This window comes from Schistosoma mansoni, chromosome W (genome assembly GCF_000237925.1).
Source record: "Schistosoma mansoni strain Puerto Rico chromosome W, complete genome".
In the NCBI taxonomy this organism is placed as follows: Eukaryota; Metazoa; Platyhelminthes; class Trematoda; order Strigeidida; family Schistosomatidae; genus Schistosoma; species Schistosoma mansoni.
This window is the reverse complement of record NC_031502.1, coordinates 460,417-486,179: the sequence shown is the minus strand read 5'-3', so window position 1 is coordinate 486,179 and position 25,763 is coordinate 460,417. Positions and strand designations below refer to the sequence as shown.

The window sequence follows — 25,763 nt, the reverse complement described above, 5'->3', positions numbered from 1 at the left end:
TTGAACTCCTTCATTCCTAACTTCTAGTTCGACTGAGTTTGGGATCCTTCCATTAGAAAAGTGTTACAGACAAAATCGTCGGAGAGTCCTGAATATCTATGGTGTCTATACACAAGCCATTATCCTCCATATGTGAACCCTAATTTGAAATCGTGGAATACAGAGCAATATATTCTATAATGGGAAAATAGACAAAAGTCCAGCATCTAGATGTTAGACATTAGGAAACGACCTACTACTAATAGAAAGCAATGAAATTATCACCTAAGTTAACACTATGAACTACTGTACTGTCCAAACCTTAATATATCTACAGTCCATTACGAATGTTACTGAAGAAAGACAGGATTATTAAAATATCATGTATATTTCAATCAGTATTTTCATAGAACAAAAAGAAATTACTGTTTTATATAAACTGATATCATTTCAAAGCAAATTCAATTAATCCAAAGATGCAGAAAGTGTTGCATCTCGAACTCGTTGAAAAAAAGCCATTTAAATCTAAAATCGCATTCAAATAGAGAATGTCAGTAAGGGGTTGTGGAGATTGTTGAGTTTTGATTGAGATCATGAGTGGATGAATGCTAGACCACCAATGAAAACCTGGAAGCACTGGATGGCCGTTTTGTCCTAGCGTGGAATTCCTCAGTAATGCTCATCCACGATCCCATACATGAGACCGAAGGCGCTGTGTTCGAATCCTGCAAGCATGACCGTAGATGCTCAATACTCAGGAGTCACATACTAGGACAAAATGGTCATCCAGAGCTCTCAGGTTTTCAGTCATGGTATAACATCGATCCATTCATGTCGGTTGTGTAGTGAAACCACTGATATTTAGAATTTGCATCATAGACTTTCCAACACTATCCCCCCCCACGAAATAATGTTGGGTCCTTATGTCGCAATGTTATAACCAATTTGACATTCCCAATTAGCATTTTTTTCATATTTCACGTTTCGGTTATTATATGTGAGTATTTGGGGAAACACATTGACACGTATTTTGAGGCATTCCATCATGTGAATTTGACTTGCATAAAAATTGTGATACATACCCTTTTTGTTATTCAGATCACAAAACACAGATAAATATGCATTGATATGTGTAATTAACGCGTATGATTCATCTAGGTTTGATTCATCTGCAAAACAACCAAATGGAAAACATGCATCTGTCTGATACTCATCAGGATAATCTTGGACTTGATTTGGATTTTCTATCTCTACAAACTTCATATCTGAGCAAATTGGTTCTCTGATTGCCTCGGAAACACTTGCTGTTCCCTCTGACTGATCAAAACCACTGACTAAGGATTCTTCTCGATAAATATTAACTTGAAGAATATCCAACACCTTATACACTAACATCAGAAATATGACTACAATTCAACTCATTCGGAACATATTTCTCACATTCGTTAGGGTTATCACCAAAGATAAATTCATTGTGAGCACTATTGACACTTGACATGATATCAGAATTTGATTTTTTTGAAATATTTCCCTCAAATTTATTAAGAGTTTCATTAGAGAATAATTGATCATTAGAAAAATCAACATCAACCAAAACTGAATCCGGTTTTTGATCATAACTCGATTCATTCAAAATATTATTTTCAGGGTTGTAGGAAACTTTATCAGAAATATGTGAATCATCATGACAAACCACATCTGTTACAATAACACGAGAAATCTGACAAGAAGTTGGTTGATTAGAAACATTTGTCTCACAGTGATCCTGGGGTTCGTTCAACTCTGGAATGCTCTGTGACGATATAACGCTTGTAGAAGTTTTGAATAAAGGTAAGTGATCATTAGAAACATCCAACTTAGTAGAATCACAAAATTTAGCATTAGTTTCAGCGAAATGAATTTTGGTATTACAAACTGACTGAATGCGTCCAGTTTTACCACATTTAAAGTATTCAGAATTACGATGAACCTTGATTACATATTGGACTGGGAAGACGTGGTAAAATAGTGGAATTTCTGATGTCCTGGAGAATCATTTCATTGAATTTTTCTCCCTTACCGTATTCGAAATTTGTATACTTCACATGGTCCAACAGTAGTTGCTTGAGGATTGCATGAGGGAGTGGAATCAGTTTGTCTGGAAATGCCAAAGTTTTTATTAGGCTGTATGCTTTTTTTCCGATAAACGTTAGGAAATTAGCCATTATAGTAACATCCTCAATATTTTCCTTGGTCTTAACTCGGATTTCAAACCTTTCCATGTGATCCCCAAAAGCATCGAATCCTCAATATATGTTCAATCTTTTCATCACAGGCTCCATCGCGACGCCAATGTGATGATTTGAAGTATTTGAATTATAGTATAAGCTAGTAATCCCAGCAACAACGCAATTTAATCAAGAAGTATTGGATGAAAACGAACGAATGTATTGTGTTTGGAATTCAAAGTCAAGCGGTCATCAATACAAGAGAATCATTGGTTCATTCAAACTCCTCCTATAGCTCTTCTAGGGTTACGGTCAGTCTCAAGTCCGTGTAAATGAGGAGGGTTGGATATGATGTGGCGGTCGATATTCGATATTATCCCTAACTTTGTATATTATTCGTCTTGATAACCGTTACTCGATAACGTCCTAACGGTGTATAAATCAGAAGGTGAATACGAAGGGCTGATCGCTTTTATTATTGAACCACACACAGGTACCCAATATTACAGGCACGTTAAACAAGCATGAAAGAGCAGTGCCGTAAAAATAGGCGAGTGAGCGTGCGAGCCGAATGAGTGAGTAAGTGTGTAGATTACGGTGTAGCGTAGAGCAGAGCGGAGAGCAAGCAGTAGTAAACAGGATTAAGATGTACATATATATAAGTGGAAAAGCATGAGTCATCGGATCAATTAAGCGATTAATAATAATGCCAGCGGAATGAATACATGCGTAGGCAGTAAGCAATGTTCAAGCGTATATAATAAAAGTACAATGGTATAGATAGGTTGTTATTGTATGAATGACTGTCCATTAAATAAGTTAACAAAAGGGCTTAGCCAGATTAGGTGTAAACAAACTCGATTGTATCTGAGTTGCTATAATGAGATCACAATCCTTCTCCTGTAGAAAAGAAGTTGCTAAAATAACTAACCAGAACAAACAAATAAAACCGTTCAAACTCTTAACTCCCAGTTGAATCATCTTCATTTAGAAGAATTATGATGCCTTATGATGAAAGCCGAGATTATTCGAATGTCGTATGGCTGATGCCCCTTCAGACAACTAGAGCATCGATTATTATGGGTAAATGGAATTAGTCCGGATAGTATGAAAATCTAGGACGACTAATCAAATAGTCATGAATACGAAGAGATACAACTCGACGGTTTTCGGAATAGGTGAAAAACATTGGACGCAAGCTGGACAGCAAAGGATTTATTTGGCGGAAATATTTCTGTACTCTGGTCACAAAGAGGAAAATGATCCACACACTCAGGGAGTTGCTCTGATGATGTCCAAAGAAGCATGAAATGCACTTATAGAATAGGAGTCTTATGGATGCATGATCGTCAGTGCATCATTCAAAAGAAAGGAGTAAATTACAATGAATGTTATTCCATGTTATGCCCCAACCGCTGTTAGCTACGATGACGATGAAGATTAGTTCTACGAGAAGCTGCAATCGACCATAGCGAAGTGTTCAGGAAACGACCTGACCATCCTGATGGGAGATCTAAAAGGCGAGACAATAATTTATGGACGACCTTTGGATAAATCTTAAATGACCTTGAGGAATATTAGCCAACAACTGATGATACTACTGATAAATAATAGTAGTCAGTAAATATTCAAGTGAAAATAGATAAGATATATAAGACTGCATTATAATTTATGGACGACCTTTGAACGAATCTCAAGGGACCCTGAGAAATATTAACCGATCGGGTAACAGTTAGTGCGGTATAAAAATATATACAAAACCAAAGAATTAACGTGGATAATCTTTTACATGGGTCAAAAACTTGTCAAGGTTAGATGTAGGCTCGGAAGTTCTAAAATCATCATCCATATGGCTCCATAGTAGTCGGCCTCTGAAGTGATGATAAGATCTCAAAAACTCTTTCAGCCTCGCCCACATAGCTTCAATGTTGTAAGTATGCACTCCAGGTGCAGGGTCCACGAAATGGCGCTTGTGGATAACAACATGATGGACATAACCACGTCTACGTGCGCATCTGTACGCCCTCTAATCATCTGTATATACTGTAGTGCCTGGCTGCACATATTACCGTATAATCGGTATTATTGTTGGTGCTTCTCGGTTCCCAACCCGTTGGAAATGTCCTTTTAGGGATGATCGGTCGTGGATTCCAAGGACATGTGAGGTATATTTATGGAAGAGGTACTTACCCAACCTCCTTTAATAGTACGGCCTCGGTTGAACTATCGTTTCCTTACCACTGTTTCATCTATTTCAACTTTTCCCACTCCCCCATTCGACTGGTGTAAGCTTGTCAGTTTTGTTGCACATGTATCCCTACAATACTCGTACCACTGGACAGCCAAAGCTTCAGTTAAATCGGCAAACGTTGCAGCTAGTGTGACAAGTGCTTTTGTTATCCGATTCGCAACAATTATCATAGATTGTCTCAGTCTCAATCGTGATCGAGGGAAAAAACTTCCTGTTCTACCAGACTTCTTCCAACATAAACAAAATCGAAAGAAAAACTCATCACGGTAGTCTGCACAGCGTACAGGAGTCATTTGACTACAGCAGTCACAAGTATAGGAACTTCTTATTATTCATTTTTGTTGTAGACGCTCAACTACCATGTCTTCTCCAAAATCCGCTGTAAACCAATCATGCGTGAGCACCAAGTACCGAACTTCGCTCCGTGACCTTGAAATTCGGCGAAAGCTTCTGATTGGCTTGTCCACAAATTATAGTCTCGTTCATACAAACACCAAAGTCGGAATGTATAAAATCCAAACTACGTTTGGGTGAAGAATAACTGTCGGGTAAAAGTGTAGTAACGCGTGTTGTCCAATGGAGATCAGAACAAGGTGATTGGGGCAACAACGGTTCTAAATTTCATCATAGATAATAATGTACAATTTTATCTAAACAAATTTTACCACTCAGTTATTCAACCAATCGATTATTGTTCCCACAATAATCGATCTAAATTACAATAAATAGCAAACTGATAAGAAATATAAGAAAATTACCGAACAATCCAAAAAGTAAGTGTTATTCTATCCTTTCTGGATAGATGAAGTAAAAAACCGCTCAATAAGTTTCTTTATAACACAGTGTTTCAAATTCTGGGAAAGTGTTCCAATTTACAACCAAAATGCACGATCCCAGTCAAATCAAGCAACACAATCAAAGAGGGAACAATCAATATGGCAGCCGCCAGAATAATAGCAATTAAAACAAACCAAGTGAAAGCAACAGAAAAACTGAGAAAACTATTATGAAATGAAACATTACAATCTCAACTGGCATGAAAAAGATTAACAATATGTACAAATAAAGAATCAAATGTGTACATGGAGGGATTTTAACATGAGAAACCTTCAAAATGAATCCTACAGAATGTAAAACACAAGATATGAAGATATCACGGGAGATATGAGAAGCAAGAGACGAGTCGACATAACTTCATATCACCACCTGATTATGGTTGACAAGACGAAACCGAATTTTGAGAAGCATTCAAAAATTGGGAAACAGAATTACACAGATTCAATACAGACTTCATTCGACATTCTGAAAAACTCAGCGAACTAAAGATAACTCTCAACGTCAGATTCCAATCCTTACAAGATCTACTCAAAGAAGAAGGAACTACCATAGAGGACAACTGGAAACGGATCAGAGAAGCAATAACTTCAATGTGTCACGATGTTTTGGGCCTCAACAAGCATCATCATGAGGAATGAATCCCTATCAAAATCCTACACGCGATTCAAGAAGGGGAGAAGAAGTAGAAGACAGTATCAACGATAACAGAAAAATCTTCAAGAGAAGGAAATATGAAACAACTATATGACACAACGAAGAAACTACCAGGGAAATATAGTAAGCTAGAGACTGAGATCCAAGAAGAGAGGAAAAGATGGATAGAACACTTCGACGAACCAGTCCCATTGAATCCACCAGACATCGAAGCAGCACACACAAAACTCCATGTAGATGTCACTCCATCAACGATCTGAGAAATCATTATGGTCACCAGACAAATGAAGAGCGGAGAAGCAGTAGGACATGAAAATATACCAGTTGAAGCACTAAAGTCAGACATGGAAGTAACTGCAAACATACTACCCACATGCTATTCAGGAAGATTTGGGATGAAGAGAATATGCTACTGACAGACTGGAAAGAAGGATGCTTCATCGAAATCCAAAAGAAAGGAGATCTGAGTAAGTTATAAAACAAGAGAGGAAACTCACTACTGTCAGATCCAGGAAATGTTTTCAACAGAGTGTTGATGAACCGGACGAGTGACTCAGTAGACGTCCAAGTTCAACATCAAAAGGTCGGATTCTGTAGGGAATGGTCGTGCACAGGCCAAATCGTGACACTACAAATCATTGCTGAACAATCAATTTCATGGAATTCGTCACTATATATCAACTACCGTGATTGTGAGAAGTCGTTTGATAGAGTAGACAGGAGAACCTTATAGGACCTTATTTGACACTATGGAGTACCTGAGAAGATCATTAACTTCATCCACAACGCATAAAACGGACCGCAGTAAGAAGTGATGTATGGAGGACAGTTGATAGGTGCATTCGAAGTGAGGACCGGAGTCAGACAAGGCTTCTCACTCTCCCCCTTTCTCTTCTTCATGTGGTTGACTGGATTATGAAGACCTCGACATCTGAGAAGAAACACGAAATACAATGAACGGGTCAGATGTGACCGGACGATTTGGACTCCGCAGTTGACCTGGTGCTTTTATCTCATTCACACTTATAAATGCAGATGAAGATCACTTGTGTAGCAGCAGTCTCTACAGAAGTAGGCCTCAAAATATAAAAGGAGAAAACCAAGATCCTTAAATACAATACGGAAAGCACCGACCCGGTCATATTTGATGGAGAAACTCTGTAACAGGTGGGCACTTTCACATATCTGGTCAGAATCATCGATGAACGTGGAGGATATGATGCAGATGTAAATGCAAGGACTGGCTAAGTAAAGATAGCACTCCCTCAACTGAAGAACATATGAAACTCAAATCAACTGTCAGCCAAATATCGAGTTGAGAATCTTCAATACTAACATCAAGACAGTTCTACTGTATGGAGCGGAAGCTTGGAGAACTACCACAACCTTCATAAAGAACGTGCAAGTATTTCTAAACGATTGTCTTCACGGGATTCTCAATGTCCATCGACCGGATACCATCAGCAACAGTCTACTGTGGAGAGATCAAGACAGCTTTGAGGTCGATAGGAAATTATAGAAAGACGTTGGAAGTGAATAAGACAAAAATGACAGTGTTTGATGGAAAGTACTGGTGAATGGCTCATGTTCCTCCAAAAAAGGTAACAGGAGTAAGTAAACAAGTATTATATAATAAAGGATTGCAAAGTAAATTTTGGAAGCATGCAGCACTTCTTTTCGTTTATCTATTGATGCTTACTTATTTATACCTTCAAATAACGTCAAAGCAATAGGAATCCTACAGAATTCCATTGAGTAATATATGATCGTACCTCCTTCACAGTTGATGACAAAGTCAAATATCATACACCTTGCACTGTGTGATCCTGACTTTATCCAGGAATGTAATGTACGGCAGAACTATTTAAAATTTCGGTTTATGGAAAGCTCCATCAGATCACGTAATCTCATTAAACGGTTCACCGAAGTTTTAAGCTGTAGGCCATACAAATAACCGTGATAATCAGTTCTTGAGTGCAAAAATTAGGAAAACTCTCAAATTTTCATTCCAAACACATATTTCAAATTTATCATTAACATTGGAATTATCACAGTCTTCCATTATGAAATACTTCCTCTTCCGCGGTCTCACAAACTCTTTTGTTCTCACCATACAGATAGTGATCGTGTAGAATACATAATGAAATGATAAACTTAGAAATTGAAGAGGGTTTCAGGGTAGAATGGATTACTTACCAGGATGATGTTTTATTTGGAAAAATGCATCACATGTCTGAATCGTTATTGACTGTGCTGCACTTGCTCCAATACATTTCCGTCGATCCATGTTGCCAGTATAATTTTGACCAGAAAATGCACAACTCGATTTGACTTTCTCATTCTCTTTATTATTATTATCACTGTTGTTCATTTGTTGTGAGTTTGTTTCGTAAATTAAACCCTTGTCTTTAAGTTTTCCATGAGACCACCTATAAAATACGAAATCACAGCATCAGTTCAGTGAATAAGATATTCATTTCAGAATATATAAACGACAGTGAAAACTCTAAATATAAAGAAACCATTCACAATTCATTGATCACTGGGTGGTGATCAATGTCATGTGTGTCAAGTCCTTCTTAGTGCTGATCGAATGCTATCGTGAATATTTCTCATTCCTACAGGAGGTCGGTCACGGCCCAATTAGCTCAGTGGTAACGTCTCTGATTGTGAAGCTGAGAGACACAGGATCAAATCCGACAAGGAGCACCAGTTCCCTCAAGATTATAGGTACACCTTGCTGACGAGTGCCAGGTGGCACGAAACCCGGGTCCAGGGTTCCTTGTTGACCACCTCCAACCATCATCTTATCTCAAAGAAATCATTTTTCGATAAACATTTCAGTGAAACATTTCAACAATTCTTCACATGGTTTTCAACAAACTAGCAGACTACTTCAAGGGTGTAGGATCAACATTGGAATTACAGTTTATGAAAATTTCGGAAATCTCATCACATGTTTATAATCGTATCAAATCAATTCTAATATACATGGACGTTGGATGAACTCCAGTCATAATAATAACAATAAAGTAATTAGACTTCACAGAATATAATCGACGAATGTTATTAATGGTTGAGTTATATACATTTCCTAAATCCGTCATTCAATAGAAGAAATAAATGGAACTTAGTACATTATAACATCGTTTCTGTCTTTTCGAATTTCACTTTTCAATTGAACAAAGACGTTAGCTGAATAACCAAGTACATACAAGACTATCCAAACAATTAATGAACAAACTTCACAGTTCACTTAGTAATGATTGTTTGAATTTTCCCATTTGATGTTTAGGATTGCAACTGGTCAGTCTCTAATTGGCATATGTGTGTAATGTGATTTTTGCACCAATAAAGCCTTAATTCACAAGCATTATAAACTAAGATGGATAGTGGCTAGCAGTGGGAACTGACTAGTTGCAGTCGTAAACATCGATGGGAAGATTCAAACAAACAATACTACGTGAATTTAAAATTCACCACTTTGCACAAGCAAGTGGCTATCAGGACTCAATAACTGAGTGGATAACGCGAGGGTAGTTGAAGCGAAAGGTACTGGGTTCGACTGCTCTGGGGAACATCAACTCTGAGATGCAGGTTCATCCATATGACGAGTCCCAAATAGGACGAAAAGCGCCTTGTCCTGGATCCCACTGCTAGACACTATCCAACTTAGATTACAAACTCCTCAGTTATTGCAATAGAATTGCATGAGGAGTGAATATAGAAGGGTTTACATTTCACACAGAACATCATATTATTACTATTATTAAATGAACTAATGACTCTTCAATAATTTGTCATACGATTTTGCACAAATACAAATGGATTCTTGATTCTTTGCTAATTCTGTATCATCTTCATAGAGTTGACACGTTGTTGAAATGCATTCATCAAAATACTTTTGTAGGTGGTTAAAATCTAATTATACTATCAAGGAATAAACTGGTTACTGTTTATTTATAAAATAAACCTTCCGATCATGAATGGAGATGCCTAGTTTCTATCAGAATGATACATAAACTTTATATCAAACATTATATGCCACAGTGTGAAATGTTCATCTGAGCTAACAGGGAGATATTCAACAAACGACTATGTGGATTGGTTGAAGTTAGACATTAACACCGTTGGGTGCCGGCTCAGTAGTCTATCGGTCAAGTGCTCTGGCGCGAAACTGTTAGGTCCTGGGTTCGAATCTCGTGAGGCGGGATCGTGGATGAGCACTGCCACTGAGGAGTCCCACAATAGAACGAAACGGCCGTCCAGTGCTTCCAGGATTTCCATGGTGGTCTAGCTTCTATTGAATCATGATTTCAACTATGAAAAACTATGTGTTTGAGGGTGAATTAATATAACAATAGGCTATCTGCGTAACAAACACAATCATGTATATGGTCAGTTATTGTGATATTTATTAAAAGTTGATTTCCCATTGATATACAAATGGATGACATTCACTTACCCACACAAAATGGGTCTTAAATCGACATAGAATTCTTCTGAATTCAATTTACCTATTAAGTTCGGGTTGAAAAAAATGTAAGTCAACAGTTACACCACAAATAGTTTCATGTAATAAATAATATGTTAATTGGTACAACGAAAAAGCTAAAATGAACTAATGATGTTACTGATATGTTGATAGGTTAAAGAAATGGCTAGCATTACTAAGCAAAGAAATGTATACCACTGATGAATGAGTGTTCATACATTTCCACCTGACTCAGTTAATGAAAAACTCCGCCTGTAGCTGTTCTGGAATTACTGCCGGTCCCAAGCCCGGGTAAATGAGGTGGGTTGGGCATGGGGTTAGCGACCCTATCCCGTAGAAAAGCTAACTCGCTAAAAAAACGTTAAACAGAAAAAATATTTCAATTCATTTAAACTCTGCCCTGGGAGTTGAAGGAATAATTAAGACGCCTCATGATGAAAGCCGAAATTTTTCGGAAGTCACGAGGCCAATTCACCTTCTAACAACCAGAGCAACACTCTTCATAGGTACATGGAACAGTTATTGAAAGCTTCCTCCTCACTGCTGTAGTCGGTTGATCACATGAATAGGAAGTTTGTTTATCAGCAGCGGAACCGAATAGTGAACAACACAAAACCCACCTAACAAAATATGATTCGAACCTAGTTCTCATGAAAGACAGATATTAACTAACGGAGAATGTCTATTATTTCAAGTAATTCACTTTCCTCAGATTATCTACGTATGTCACACAAGCAAAGCCTTTAAACAATAATTATTAATTATTCAGTACAATAAAGTATTAATAATGTTGCACACTGTTAAATTTAAGATGAGCTTGCATCTCGTATCACTATCAGTTGGTAATAAACAGCGAACAGTTTATAAGTTCTAATTTGAGACTCCTTAGTAGTATGCACTCAAGAATTCATTCCAAAATTGCCCTACAACTCGTAACTTTCAAGCCAATCGCAACACTTTTCACCACTTTGATCGATTCTACATGTCCAATAACCCATTAAACACAAACATCGTTCACTGATTTCAATGTTACGATATCATTCCGACATAATTCAATGCTACCAGATATCAGTTTTCACAACAAATAAGCTAGTTGACTTCACAATTAGTCATTAATTAAGGAACGATTGTTGTTCGGTTGGACAGTACAGTTTGAAGATAGGTTTCTCCATGTACTGAGATTGTGTGGAATTTATTGCGAATGAACAGAATTATCTATATTCTCTACGGTCTCGTGAACACCACTTAAGGTCATAGACTTGATTTCCGGTTGTAGAGTTGTATTTCCAATTGTTCAGTGGTAGTGTGGTGTGGTCTACTTATATCTATATAAGTAGTATATGGTGTTGGTCAGACATAGAATGTATTTTGCCAGAAGACCGATGTGCAAAGAACTGAAATGAAGCGCAATCGTCTGGAAAATGCATGAGCAATGGAATAAGAGAAGAAACAGTGAAGATTGAAACAATTGGTTGTTAATTTGCAAATTGACTGTTCATTGTTTGGTAATCAGAATTTACTGAGATAGTCTGTAATCTTTGCTTAAATACATTCGATTGTCCCCAACCGTTGTTTTGTTCACTACAGTAGTCTGACATATCATTTCGTGATATTTGGGGTGACCTATGAACTGTTACAATAATAATGTTGATCTGATTTTTCCAGTCAAACTTAAAAATATGAAATTTGAACCAAAATAAGCTCAAGCGAAACACCTTATTACCAGCTGACTTCATTTGCTAGACAAAATTAATTGAAAGGTTGGATCAGTCAATCATTCATTATTACTTCACTAGGATTTATGGTGTGATATGGAATTGTTTAATTATGCCGACAAAAGCACACCATTCTTTAATTACCGCTAACAAACTCTGTCTGTGTGAACTTTTATTTAAAGAATATGGTAGCAGACGTGAACGCCTACAAGAACTTTGATTAACAGAACGATTCAAAGAGTACCTAAATCACGTCTTCCGTTCTATTCGTGTCCTTATTATTTGAAAGATTTCAATTATATGATGACTAATTATAAACAAAATGGTATTGTTCTATCATCATTCTCATGCCGACCATATTATGATGAGCCGCACGAATTCCATTGATAAAAAATAACTTCAGAAGTAAATGTATTGCCGTTTTCATCTGTAGACTAAAAATATACCTTGGTGATGAGTTCAAACTGTCATTAACTAAATACACAGTTTTCACCCAACTGTCTGTCGTCAATTATCAAGAAAATATAGATCATGTGATGGTGAATTATTCAAATTAGTGACTGGATTGTAGATCGTTTGATAGGGTTCAACAAGCATTACAGACTAGTTATACACATATATTTTAAGCTGCAGAAGAAATGTAATAATGTATTAAGTATGATTCAAACACTGAATCATGAAACAATTATTTAACATGCCTTTTGGTACAAACAAACACGATCTGGAAGACCATCAATATGTAAAGAATAATCCACAGACGATTCATTTTAGTTGGAGTGTCTTCCTCAAAGCTCAACTTCAACTCACAAACACCAGTTGTCAGAGTTTCCAAATTGAAATGGTCCCCACAGAACAGCAATATTCACTTTTCTATGTTTGTACATTTTAACTATAAGAGTTGATTATTGAACATCTAATCGTGGTGTAGAACAAGACAGTGATCTAAAGGAAGGCCTGTCTATTAGGAGAAACTGCAAGGGCAGACATCGATCATCCATTTGCATCTTCCGGCATGTTCCGCAATTCAAACAGTCTTCTCATTTGGCCATCAAGTGTTCAGTCTACTCGGTGCTTTCGATGAACTGAAATAATTCATTCCGTCACACGACTGTGACAACATCGAGACCACGCTCCACAATAAGTAAAATATTCTATAACCTAACTGAAACAAACGTCCAACTGCTTCCCTTACCAGTAATATCGGTCCAAAGAATAGTTCACATTCACCGCTCAGGGTTATGAACGCTTCCAAACTTATGTGATGGGTGGGGTTGTGTATAGACTGTAAAAAACTGGAGGAAAAAACAACTGAGACGGTATAATGAGTATTGCTTTGATAATAGAATGTTGACAAAATGTGTATTCACTAAACTATATCTGTAGAATTTTATTCATCAGTACAAGTGATACGCTTCATTGAGTGACCGAACACGTATTATAACTTACGGTATATTCTTCATAAATACAGTTGTTACTCTATATAGGTGAAGTGAAGTATGCGAATGATCTATATTTGTCAATCAACCAAGCAGCGATTTTCAATCAAATCCGTTTTCCCAGTATTCTGTTATCATTGATGATTCCTGAGACAAACACAAACTACGAAACATCGTGAAAGAATTCTCGGAGTTCTAGTGGAAGCCGTGACCAGAAAAGCTAATCCGTGTCAGGTAGAAACAAGTATTTATCTCAAACAATAGAAGATGAATGCGTGATATCGTGGATTGGTTAAACTTAGATATTAACATCGTCGTATACCGGCTCAGTGGCTTAAGGGATAAGTGTTCGCTTGCGAGAACGAAGGTACTGGGTTCTACTCCCTCTGGTGTGGGATTATGTATGTGCACTGCTAAGGAGTGCCGTAATTGGACAATACGGCATTTCAGTGCTTCTACGTTTTCATTGGGGGTCAAACCGTTCACCATGTATGTTCACTCTACAGAGATTCAACGGTTACTACTGTCCTGATTTTCAGCAACAGGGAAATACACACCATTCTAAAATAATTTCATATTGATTGAAAAGTCACTTCTGTGTGAATTCACTGAGTCAGTAGGTGGCAGATTGACATTGTGCGTGATTCGTTGAAATTTTATTGTGGTCACCAATACATACAACTAGCTAACCAATTCTCAACAAGACGAAACTCTTACACTAGATTTCAAAGCAAGTTACCATTCAGCTTCATTTTGTTAAAAATACAAAAAACAGCCTATATAATATGGGTCATTTGTGATGTCGAAACACTCTGTATTCATTCAACTAATTAGGATTCATTTAAAAGACTTTTAAAATACTCTTGAAAATTAGTGTCATCGAATTCCTAAAACGGTTGATTTGTCTACTAACTACTTTTGACTTCGGTCTGACCATTATAAGAACAATGGTAATTTCACAATCAATCTAATTATGTTACACAAACAATGGCACTGTTACTGACCAATTAAAATTAAAGTGTGATAACACTTAATATGTACATTGAATGGCTATGTACTACACAAAACTATATTTACTTAATACCTATGAGAATTACTTAATGTGCACTGCTGAGTAGGCCCACACCAGGACTAACCGGCCGTCCAGTGCGTTCAGGTTTTTCAAGTAGGTCTAGCTTCAACTGACTCAAGAACCTAACTTTTAATGTAATATCCGCAAATACACACCTTTCATAGAATTTTAAAGTTATCTCACATCTTACAAGTAACTGTTGATAGTTAGTTAAGTGAAGGATGTTTGAGTGAACAATTGTTTTCAATAACTTCATCATCAGGCTCCATAATTATGGTATAAATTTGTTGATACAATTAAATATATGAATAAAAATGGCAGGACCGTGTAATCACTAGACATAGCAGCAATGTTTACTGACATCTCCCTCACTGAAACTATCAATTACATAAGCGAACAATTGTTAGTAAAGAGAATAGAGATACCGATCCCATGAAGTAAAATGAAGGACCTTTTCGTTTAAACGTACTATGAATATCTACATTTTGTTTAAGAATGAATTTTACAGATAAGTCGATGGAGTAGCAATGGGATCATATCTAGGCCCGATCCCTGGTAATACTTTTCTGACCATTCTAGAAAATGTAGCTTTGAAATACATCCTGAGTAAGCGAGATTATTACTGTCGATGCATAGATGACACACTAATCGTAATATCAACAAACAAGGTATGTTGGATTTTCCCTATAACGTTCACTCTGCTACTAAATTCATCAGTGAAGAGGAGAAAGATAATAGCATAAATTTCCTTGATGTCCTAATTTCTAGAAGGATAGACGGTTCCATCAAGAGAAATATACTTAGAAAGAATACATGGAAGGTTCAGTACACCTATTTCCAAAGCTACACACCTCTTCAATACAAAATAAATATGGTTAAATGTCTCAGCCACCAAATCAAGCTATTATGTTTTGAGAATAGTATAGACAGCGAAATAGACATACTAAAGAAAACAATCCGAAATAATGGCTATCCAGATAATCTCGTTAGAAATGTTTTAGTAGAATAAATTCAGAATCAGTTGGTAAAACATCGTATATCTGAAACTGGCCTATTAAGGAGACAATGTGGGTGATATTTTAACACATCGACTCAAAAGCTTTGTTGATAGGAGGTGTCACACCGCCATGATACACATAATTCTTCCAAATAAACCAGTACTTACACAACAAATCAAGGATAGTTTACCAATGATGGGCTCCTTCATGTGTGCTATGGAGTTAGTTGTATAGGTCGTACTCAGTGGGCTTTATCCTTATATGTTTTTAAACATGTACCAGGATTGTTGGGAAAAGGAGTTACTAAATCGATCAACACTATTATTCTTTCTCATTCGGTAGCTAGTGAACATCACACTCAAAAATAGAGGAACCTTTCACTGTTTTATATCAAGTTCTAAAAATTCTACCACAAGCAGATAGATTATGACTACTCTACATAGCTCAGAAGCCATATGAATCAACTCGAGAAAACCGAACTTATGCATCTGGAAAAGGTACATCCAGCATCTTTGTTCACCTCGACGTACGACTGGATCGTAATAATTACATGTTATACTCATACAACGATATTATTATTATTATTACGATTGCTACTATCATTAATGTCTTACAAGAGTTTTAGCAAATTCATTTCTGCTATATTACTATTATACTGATTATGACTTGACATCTTACTCTAAATCATTCTGACCTTTAGTAAATAAACTTTCAACTTTACAAATAACACAATCTTCAAGTGTATATGTTATCACAAATGGAAAAACATTCACTACATTTCACATATAGCATTGTCGAATTCACTTTTTCAGGTCTTATTTTATTTGACCTTTGTAAAATATCCCAATAGCTATAGACGTACTGCGGTGTGGTCTACTTATATCCACATAAGTAGTATATGGTGATGGTATTTGGGCAGAAGATCGATTAGGAAAGAACTCGATAAGGAGCGCATAGGAATGAAAATGAATGAACAATGATTTCAGAGAAGACGGACTGATATTTGCAGAATGATATTAGTAGAAGGAACAGTTAAGATTGAGACAGTTGATTATCAACTGTTTACTGTATGGATATCTGTATGGATATCAGAATTTAGTGAGATAGTCTGTAATTTGTGCTAAAATACATTCCATTGTCATCATCCCTACACTATAACTGTAGAGTCTGATGACGAAGTTATCGGAAACAATTGTTCAATAAAATATTTTTCATTTTCGAACACTATGCAGTTTTTTAAACTGCTCAAATGATTTAAGTAATATTGAAATTAGTCATAATTGGAAACATGAAAGAAAACTGAAATAAAAAGTTGTATGTACTTTTATGTACATCCAGGTTTCCCATGGTGGTCGAGCTTCAGTGGACTCATGATCTCATCTATTGTAATTATTTATACGTGTATACTTGAATCAAATTCGCTTAATCCATTCAATGTACAGTCTGTTTGAAGCGAAAGGTACTGAGTTCGAGTCTCAGAGTAAACATCAACTCCGAGATGCAGGTACACTCAGCTGACGTGTCCCAAATAGGACGAAAGACGCATCCTGGATTTCACTGCTAGCCATTAAATGAATTCACAGTCTGTTTACTTTAAGTGTTTCATTTGACGTACATTGAAAATATTGTAAACATATCACCTCATTAATGTAGTACACTGTGTCAAAAATAACTTCCATGGTATGGAAATATATTGAAGTGTGATGTAACTGAATATGTATTCAACATTCTATACATGCATATCATTTCCAAAATGATAATTCACCTACCTCAGTTTCACCACCTTCTCCATCTTGCCAAACATAAACAGAACATATGAAGGCAAGAATTTTATGTGCTAATCTCAATTCTTTATGATTATCAAGACCATCCAAATCTAAAAGTGGTAACTAGGAAAAAAGGGGAGATTATTTGCATTAATAATAATAATAATAATAATAATATATTTCTGCAATAGCAGGTACACGCCATTTTTACAGGCATGATCTACAATTTACAACATATACTGGTTCACAGTATGCATCCCAAGCAAGGTTGTTTAGTAATTATAATCTATAAAAGTTGATAGCGGTTCATTCGTTCATATATAATGTGTTTTCATAAGAATAGTTTCCAAAGGGGGATGGCGTCCACGTTACATACCAGATCCAATCTCGATAAAAAGTGTATTAGGGTTTCGGTCGTGCTAAGCAGCTTTTTAAGCTTATAGTTGTTATAAAGTAGGCTTGTGGAGCTCCTGGTTCGAACTATGACCTTGGGAAAGCGCGTTCGTCGAGCTTGTTCCAGATGTCAGAAGTTACATAGCTTCACCCTCAGAGCAAGATTCTGAAGAGAAAAAAAAAGAAAAAGAAACCGAGAAGCAGCAAGGCATTTGGATATGAACGATAACCAATGCTTAACATTTATTAGTGGAACAGATGGAGGTATGATAAATTATTAGATTAAATTGATACTAGCTCATGTTGCAAGAGTGAACTGTGATTAGGGGCTCCAGAGGAGAGAATGCAGTAATAAAGAACAATGAGTCGTGATATTTATCAAGGTGGAGTAGGTTCCAATGAAGGAGGGAAGTCAAGGTTGGAGTGTGGAAGAACAGAGAGTGCATATAGAGAGTAGAGTGTTGAGTAAAATAACAACCATATTCTTTGCAGTCTGTTTTTTTTTCATCATCCGATGCCTGCCACACAGTTTTCATGTAAAAGTCCGAGTTAGCATGTTAAAGGTTGTCTTAGTAGAATAGTTAATCCAGCACAAAAATTAGAAACATGAGTCTGAATGGTGAGTGTAGGAGAACAACCTCGGTATCACAGATTGATTGACTTGTTCTCATCCATAAAGAGCCTGATACAAACAAAATATTCTGCCCCAAAAACACGGGTGGATTGAAATCATCGCCCTCACTATCAGTGCTTGCTGGTCAGTAACTCCACCCTCCCTTCTTTTGTGATGTTAGGCTCATTTAAACTTCTTTTTTTGGATATATATCCTACCTCACACAATGCTCTGTGTTTCACATCCTGTTGGAAAACACTATTTCTATAAGTACCATGTTACAACCTTATCAGACAGTTACAAATTATGGACTGTGGGTAAGGCTTCGATGCAATGTTTTTATTGACTATATAGTAAAGTGTAGGTTACGAATCAGAGTATAGGCATTAGGAAGGGTATAGTGTAGGATATTTGTTTACAATAGTAGGCGGAAAAGTGGAGATTTATATTAGTTACAGATAAGGTAAGATAACGAGTGGTGAAATAATATTAATGGCAAGGCAACATAGTGTACAGATGAGTAAAAAGCTGATAAAGAATAGACAAGAAGTAACTCACACTAAATTCGCGAAGAACATACAAGTCAATTAACTAAGTCATTTATTATTATTTATCTGTAACCTACTTATCCGTTTTAAATGTATTTCAATGAAGAGTTTGTGCAGCGATGGGCAGTTTAATTGACTGTATTAACTGTACAAGGTTGAAAGTTTATATGACAAGGCCTAAGATATTTACTCAGTATATTTCAAAGAGATTTTCTCAGAGTTTTTATATAATACGAATTATCTTTATATTTACTGTGGATAGACCGGAGGTCATCAGTACGTTCAAAATAAGAAGTTAATTGTACCACTACATTGTCTACATGTATGAGCACATAATCAGCATTCTACTTGTAGGAATAAGGTTAAAAGTACTTATATGAACACCAATGAAAGTATCGAAACTCGTTAATAGATTCCTAAAATTTGAAATGAATACGTCTTGTAGTTGCGAGGTCATAGTATTTTAAGGTTAATATACATATCATCTTACACCTCAAATTGTGTAAATCGATATTCACTGATTGTCTTACTAAGCACCAATGTTACAAATCTCGACCTTTATAGTTGATAAAACACAAACATCATGCATTCTTAACAGATCCACAAGAAACTTGTACCTGTTATAGATTTCGCCCAGAATAATAAGAATTCTTCAAAGCATGTTCCAGTAATAATATAAGAATGTGTTTTTACAATTACTGATTATTCATTACAAAATTTTACAGTGACAAACTATTCACAATTATTCGGTGTTTTTGCTTTTATCTTTTCATTGTTGTAATATCCAGATAACGAGCCACGAATAGGAAGTAAAAGTGCGTCCTTGGTTCTACTGCTAGCCACGATCCATCTTGACTAAAGATACTTCACTCTCATTTAGAAAAGTATTATCATGATGAATATATGTCTCACTCGTATCATGGCTTCATTTCAACAATCACAATTCCCTAATATGAACTCCGGAAATCCATATGAAAGTAATCTAACAGTAGGCACTTGTTAAACACAGCACTGTATTAAGAAAGAATGTGAAGATTGTCTAGAACTTCATATTTTCTATAACTCATTGTCAATTTACATCAATTAGTAAACCATACTGAATTCATAAACCATCCATGCAAAGATCTTGTTGGAAACAATGTATTAATTTCAAAGCATATTTCATTCTAAACCATAAAGTGTCAATAGGATGATCTAACTTAAACTAATTAGACATAAATAACACCTAATTAACTCTTTTCAAAATTTTCTTAATTACTGTCTGATCTACATTGCATAGCAACTATTGATGATATACCTAAACTATTTTGTCAAATTAAACCTATGAAAAGTATACCGTATATGAGATTGATTAACTGAGATGAATTCATTTTACAATCCACATAACAACAGTACATATTCAAGTGAACTTTCAGAGGAATCTCTAAGACTACCGATATGTTCATCAATTACTTGACTGATTGAACTGACTACATTCTCACTATGATAAATAAATCAAACTGGAATGATTTAATGATTTCATTATAAGTAAATATTTCTGTTGAATGCAATTCATTATAGTTTGTTCTTATTCCCTATACATATTTGTCGTTTTTCACCTCTTAGTGTAAATATTCTTGACTATTTATCCATCTACACAATTATTATTTATCATTTAATCTTGTCATTACTACTAATACTACTGTGGTGTGGTCTTCTTATATTCACATAAGTAGTATATATGGATGGTCAGGTATAGAATGTGACACTCATATATGGTGTTATTTTCCTCATAATTTACTTACATTAACTTAGATGTAATCGGAAACAATAAGACGAGTCAAATAGGATTTTCAGCGCTTTATAACGGAACGGTGAACATTTTAACAATTGATTGATAGTTTGCAAATTAACTATCGACTATATGGTTTTCATATTTTATTGAGATATTCTGTAATCTTGTGCCTAAATTTATTCGATTGTCCCCACTCGTGTCCGTGTCGCTGACAACCAGGAAGTGGAAGAGTTCTGTTCTGCGGACGCCACTGCGGGTCTGGAGTTGAGGTGCTAGTTGGGGAAGTTTGATGTGCAGAGGTGATGTCCATAGGAGCAATTTTGCAAGCGGCGTTGGCTGTAGTAGTGCTGTAGATAGATAAGAGCGGTGGGACATGCGGTTGTTAGGAGGATATTAGGTGTAGATAGCTCAGCAAGCCGGTGGAGTACGGTTGCTGAATGTCCGAAGTGTCGGGTGGGTGTAATGTATTTTGCCCAAAATTTATCCCAAATGTAGTAGACAAATATTCCTATTTTGTCTGACTGAGTAACATACATAGAGCATTTTACTGGAGATACAATTACCAACTAATTGAAAGTAGTCTCGATATTTTAAAATTATTTGGCAAATAATACCTTGATATTTAGATTATGTATTTTAGTTAACTGTTTTTCATAGTGTCTACATTTTGAGTGAGTATAAGAAACGACATACATTCCCCTGGAAGTAATTCGTTTTTAAAGACGACCACAAACATGTAAACAGCTTCTAATCAACGTTTCTGTGGAATAATCCAAATTAAAAACGTGTCATCTCTCAAAACAGCATCGCTTCATGGATGTGAATGTCTAGAGAGTGGTATATCATTAAGGAAACACATCACATTCAAAGTATTTCCAAGACCGTTCCATAGATTAATTATCCAAACTCCTTCTTTGTACTTGAAGTTGCAGCTTAGCGAAAATAAGCAAAGAAACATAAAGCATTCAAATTACTCTTCAATGTAAATGTCACAAATCAATAAATGCTATAATTTCAATGGAAACACTGAGAAGTAGTAGTGGATTGTGTGGCTTATAAAAGTTCCATAGCTTCAGTTTATAAAGAAACGTGAATCCAAAATTGGAAGTTTGCACAAACCAACATATGTGGACAACAATTTTCATTGGTAGGTCCTGGATTCGAATCTCACTCGCGAAACGGAATCGTGGATGCGCACTGTTGAGGAGTCCCATCATAGGACGAAACTATCTTAAAGCAGTGCTTCCAGCTTTTCCATGGTGGTCTAGCTTCAATTGACTCATCATTTCAACTATGAAAATAATAAGAAAAATTGTATGGAGAATGTTCTAATTGAGGTAAACGATTAGTAAGTTTTGAATTCAACATTGAAATGTACCTAAAAAGTGTTTAATTGTGAAGTAATATTTTGAAAACTCCACCTGTAGTTCTTCTACGGCTGCTGACTGTCTCAAGACCGTTTAGACGAGGAAAATTGGGCTTAGGATCAACAACCCCATCACGTAAATATCAATCATGGTAGAAAAACTTCGACCAGAATAATTATAATAAACAATTTAAACTCTGACCTCCCAGTTGAATTATCTTCATTTAGAAGTATGATGTTGCCTTATGGTGAAAGTTGAGATTGTGTGGATGTCAGGAGGTTGATGCCTTTCCTAACCACTAGTACATCCATTAATATAGGCAAATGGAATTAGTCCGGATGGTATGGAAATCTGGGACGACTAATCAAATAGTTACGAAAGTGAAGAGATACAACTCGACAGTTCTCCGAATATGTGAAACACATTGGACGTAAGCTGGACAGAAAAAAATAGATTTGGGAGAGATACTTCTGTACTCTGGTCACGAAGAGGAAAATTCTCCATATACTCAATGAGTTACATTGATTCTGTTCAAAGGAGCACGAAATGCACTTATAGAATGGGAGTCTCATGGATGCAGGATCATCAATGCATCATTCAAAAAAAGAAAAAGTAAATTAGAATCAATGTTATTCCATATTATACACCGACCGATGATAACTACGATGACGATGAAGATTAGTTCTATGAGAAGCTGCAATCGATCATAGAGAAGTGTTCAGGAAACAACCTGACCATCCTGATGGGAGATCTTAACACTAACGTCAGAATGTACAACACAAGATATGAAGATGTGAGAACTGAGAGACGAGTTAACATAGCTTCAGATCACATCAGATTAAACTGAAGCTAGATAAACATTGAAAAAATAGGGAAACAGAATTACAAAGGTTTAATACAGACTTCATTCGACATTCTGAAAAACTCAATGAATTCATGATAACTCTCAACGTCAAGTTCCAAGCCTTACAAGATGTACTCAAAGAAGAAGGAACTATTTGGTGGACAACTGAAAGGGGATCAGAGAAGCATTAACTTCAACGTGTCAGAATATTCTGGGCCTCAACATGCATCATCATAATGAAAGGATCGAAATCATAGACACAATTCAAGAAAGGAAGAAGATAGCAATTAACCATAGAGAAACAAGAACAGGGAAAATCAAGGCACAAGCTGAATACTTTGAAGCAAACAAGTAAGTGAAGAAGAGCATTAGCGTGGAAGACCTAGCAACGTCACCAGAAAAATCTTCAATGTGAAACAACTATATGACACAACGAAGAAACTACCAGGGAAATATAATAGACCAGAGAGACTAGTAAAGGACTAAGAAGGCAAGAAAATCACGGAGATTCAAGAACAGAAGAACAGATGGGTAGAACATTTCGAGGAACTCTTAAACAGACCAGCCCCAATGAATCCACCAGATATTTAAGCAGCACACACAAACGTCCATGTAGATGTCACTCCATCAACGATCTAAGAAATCATGATGGTTATCAGACAAATCAACAGTGGAGAAGCAATAGAACATGACAATGACACTAAAGTCACACATAGAAGTAACTGCAAACATGCTCCCCACATGCTATTCAGGAAGATTTGGGATGAAGAGCATATGCTACTGATAGGCTAGAAAGAAGGACACTTGGTCAAAATCCCAAAGAAAGGAGATCCGAGCAAATGTGAGAATTACAGAGGCATCACACTAATGTCAGTACCAGGAAATGTTTTCAACAGAATGTCGCTGAATGGAGATGGATAGGTTACACATTACAGAGACCACAAAACTGTACCACAGGGCAAGCCCCAACTGTGAGTCATCATGAACAAAGGAAAAGAGACAGACCAACAAACCTATTGCTTCAGAAATTGGAGACGGAAATGAAAAATATGTCAAGCACTTGGGAATAACTGGAAAGAAGAGCACAAGATAGATTTGGTTGAAAATCACTCGTCATTGGTTCGTGCTTCACGAGGTGTAAAGAAGTAAGTAAGTAAATAAGTAAGTAAGTATAACACAACCACATTCATTCGGGTGCATCATCATTTGAGTATCCAGCACACATGAATATCTATCTGTAAAATAAACTTAAGATTGAAGCTTGAGGAATCCAGTTATTTTCGAACACCATCAATGTTGTGTTCACTAGAAATTAGGAAATAACCACACTTTCAATGATCCACTAGTTTTCAGAAGGAGGTTTTGTTGAGATTTTCGTAATTTTATATAGTTGACTAGCTCCATGAGTTATTTCTTGGAGTTCTAGTGAGAAGCAGTAACCAGTGGAGTTCAACCATGTTTGTTGGGAGATATCAACTGACTAAAGACAATGGTGAATGGTTGTTCAATTTTGTAGATTGCTTGAAGTTAGACATTAACATCGATGGATGCTGGTTCAGTGGTCTAGTGATTAAGCGCTCGCGCGAGAGACTGACAGGTTCTAGGTTCGAATCTCGCAAGGTGGGATAGTGAGTGCGCACTGCTGAGAAGTCCCATAATAGGACGAAATGGCCGTCCTGTGCTTCTATGTTTACCATGGTGGTCTAGCTTCAATTGATTCATGATCTCAACTATTAAAATTACTATAATATCTACAAAACCCCCTTCTGAAAGATGTTATTCAAATTAAAAAAATATTTACGAAATTCTAATAACCGGAACAATGTTACTACCGAAATGGAATGATTTAGATTCATAGAAGCTTTGAACTTTGTTGCTAATCAATTTGAATGACAAATAACTATGGAATATAAGAAAAACACTATAATGAATTTCATTATACAAATATTTGCTTATAATGGAATCTTTCAATAGTTCCACTTTGTTAATAAGAATGTAGTCAGTTCAGTCATTCAACTAATTGATGAACATATCGGTATTCTTAAGGAGATTCCTTTGAAATTCTACTGTTGTTATGTGGATTGTAGAAGGTGTTTTGTTTTTTATATTTTTATTTCAGTCAATCAATCTTATATACGGTAAACTTTCCATATTCATACCTTAGTTTAATTTGACAGAATAGTTTAGGTATATCATCAATAGTTGCTATGCAATGTAGATCAGACAGTAATTAAGAAAATTTTGAAAAGAGTTAATTAGGTGTTATTTATGTCTAATTAGTTTAAGTTAGATCATCCTATTGACACTTTATGGTTTAGAATGAAATATGCTTTGAAATTAATACATTGTTTCCAACAAGATCTTTGCATGGATGGTTTATGAATTCAGTATGGTTTACTAATTGATGTAAATTGACAATGAGTTATAGAAAATATGAAGTTCTAGACAATCTTCACATTCTTTCTTAATACAGTGCTGTGTTTAACAAGTGCCTACTGTTAGATTACTTTCATATGGATTTCCGGAGTTCATATTAGGGAATTGTGATTGTTGAAATGAAGCCATGATACGTGTGAGACATATATTCTTGATGATGATGTATAGTGAACGAGCTTTATACCGATTCGAATTAATTTGAGAGCACAAATCATCGGACCTAATAGTTCCAGGTTCGAATTATTTTCGTTTGGTGGAAGCAATTTACTAGTTAACAATTAAATAAACCATTAGTCTTTACTCCTCTCACTGTTATCCACAGATGCAATTTCACACTACGTAAGACTTACTACCAGATTTCTTCCGGCACATACACTT

At 36.0% G+C, this 25,763-nt stretch overlaps 1 protein-coding gene across 1 annotated transcript; it reads right to left on the bottom strand.

Moving 5' to 3' along the window:
* Nucleotides 1–8,116: 8,116 nt before the first annotated feature.
* Nucleotides 8,117–25,514, bottom strand: Smp_133890 (hypothetical protein; the record flags this gene model as incomplete). Its single annotated transcript, XM_018799859.1, has 3 exons — nucleotides 8,117–8,357; nucleotides 10,394–10,445; nucleotides 25,457–25,514. 3 exons carry the CDS (start codon nucleotides 25,512–25,514, stop codon nucleotides 8,117–8,119), a joined length of 351 nt encoding a protein of 116 aa, XP_018653730.1.
* Between the last annotated feature and the right edge of the window lie 249 nt (nucleotides 25,515–25,763).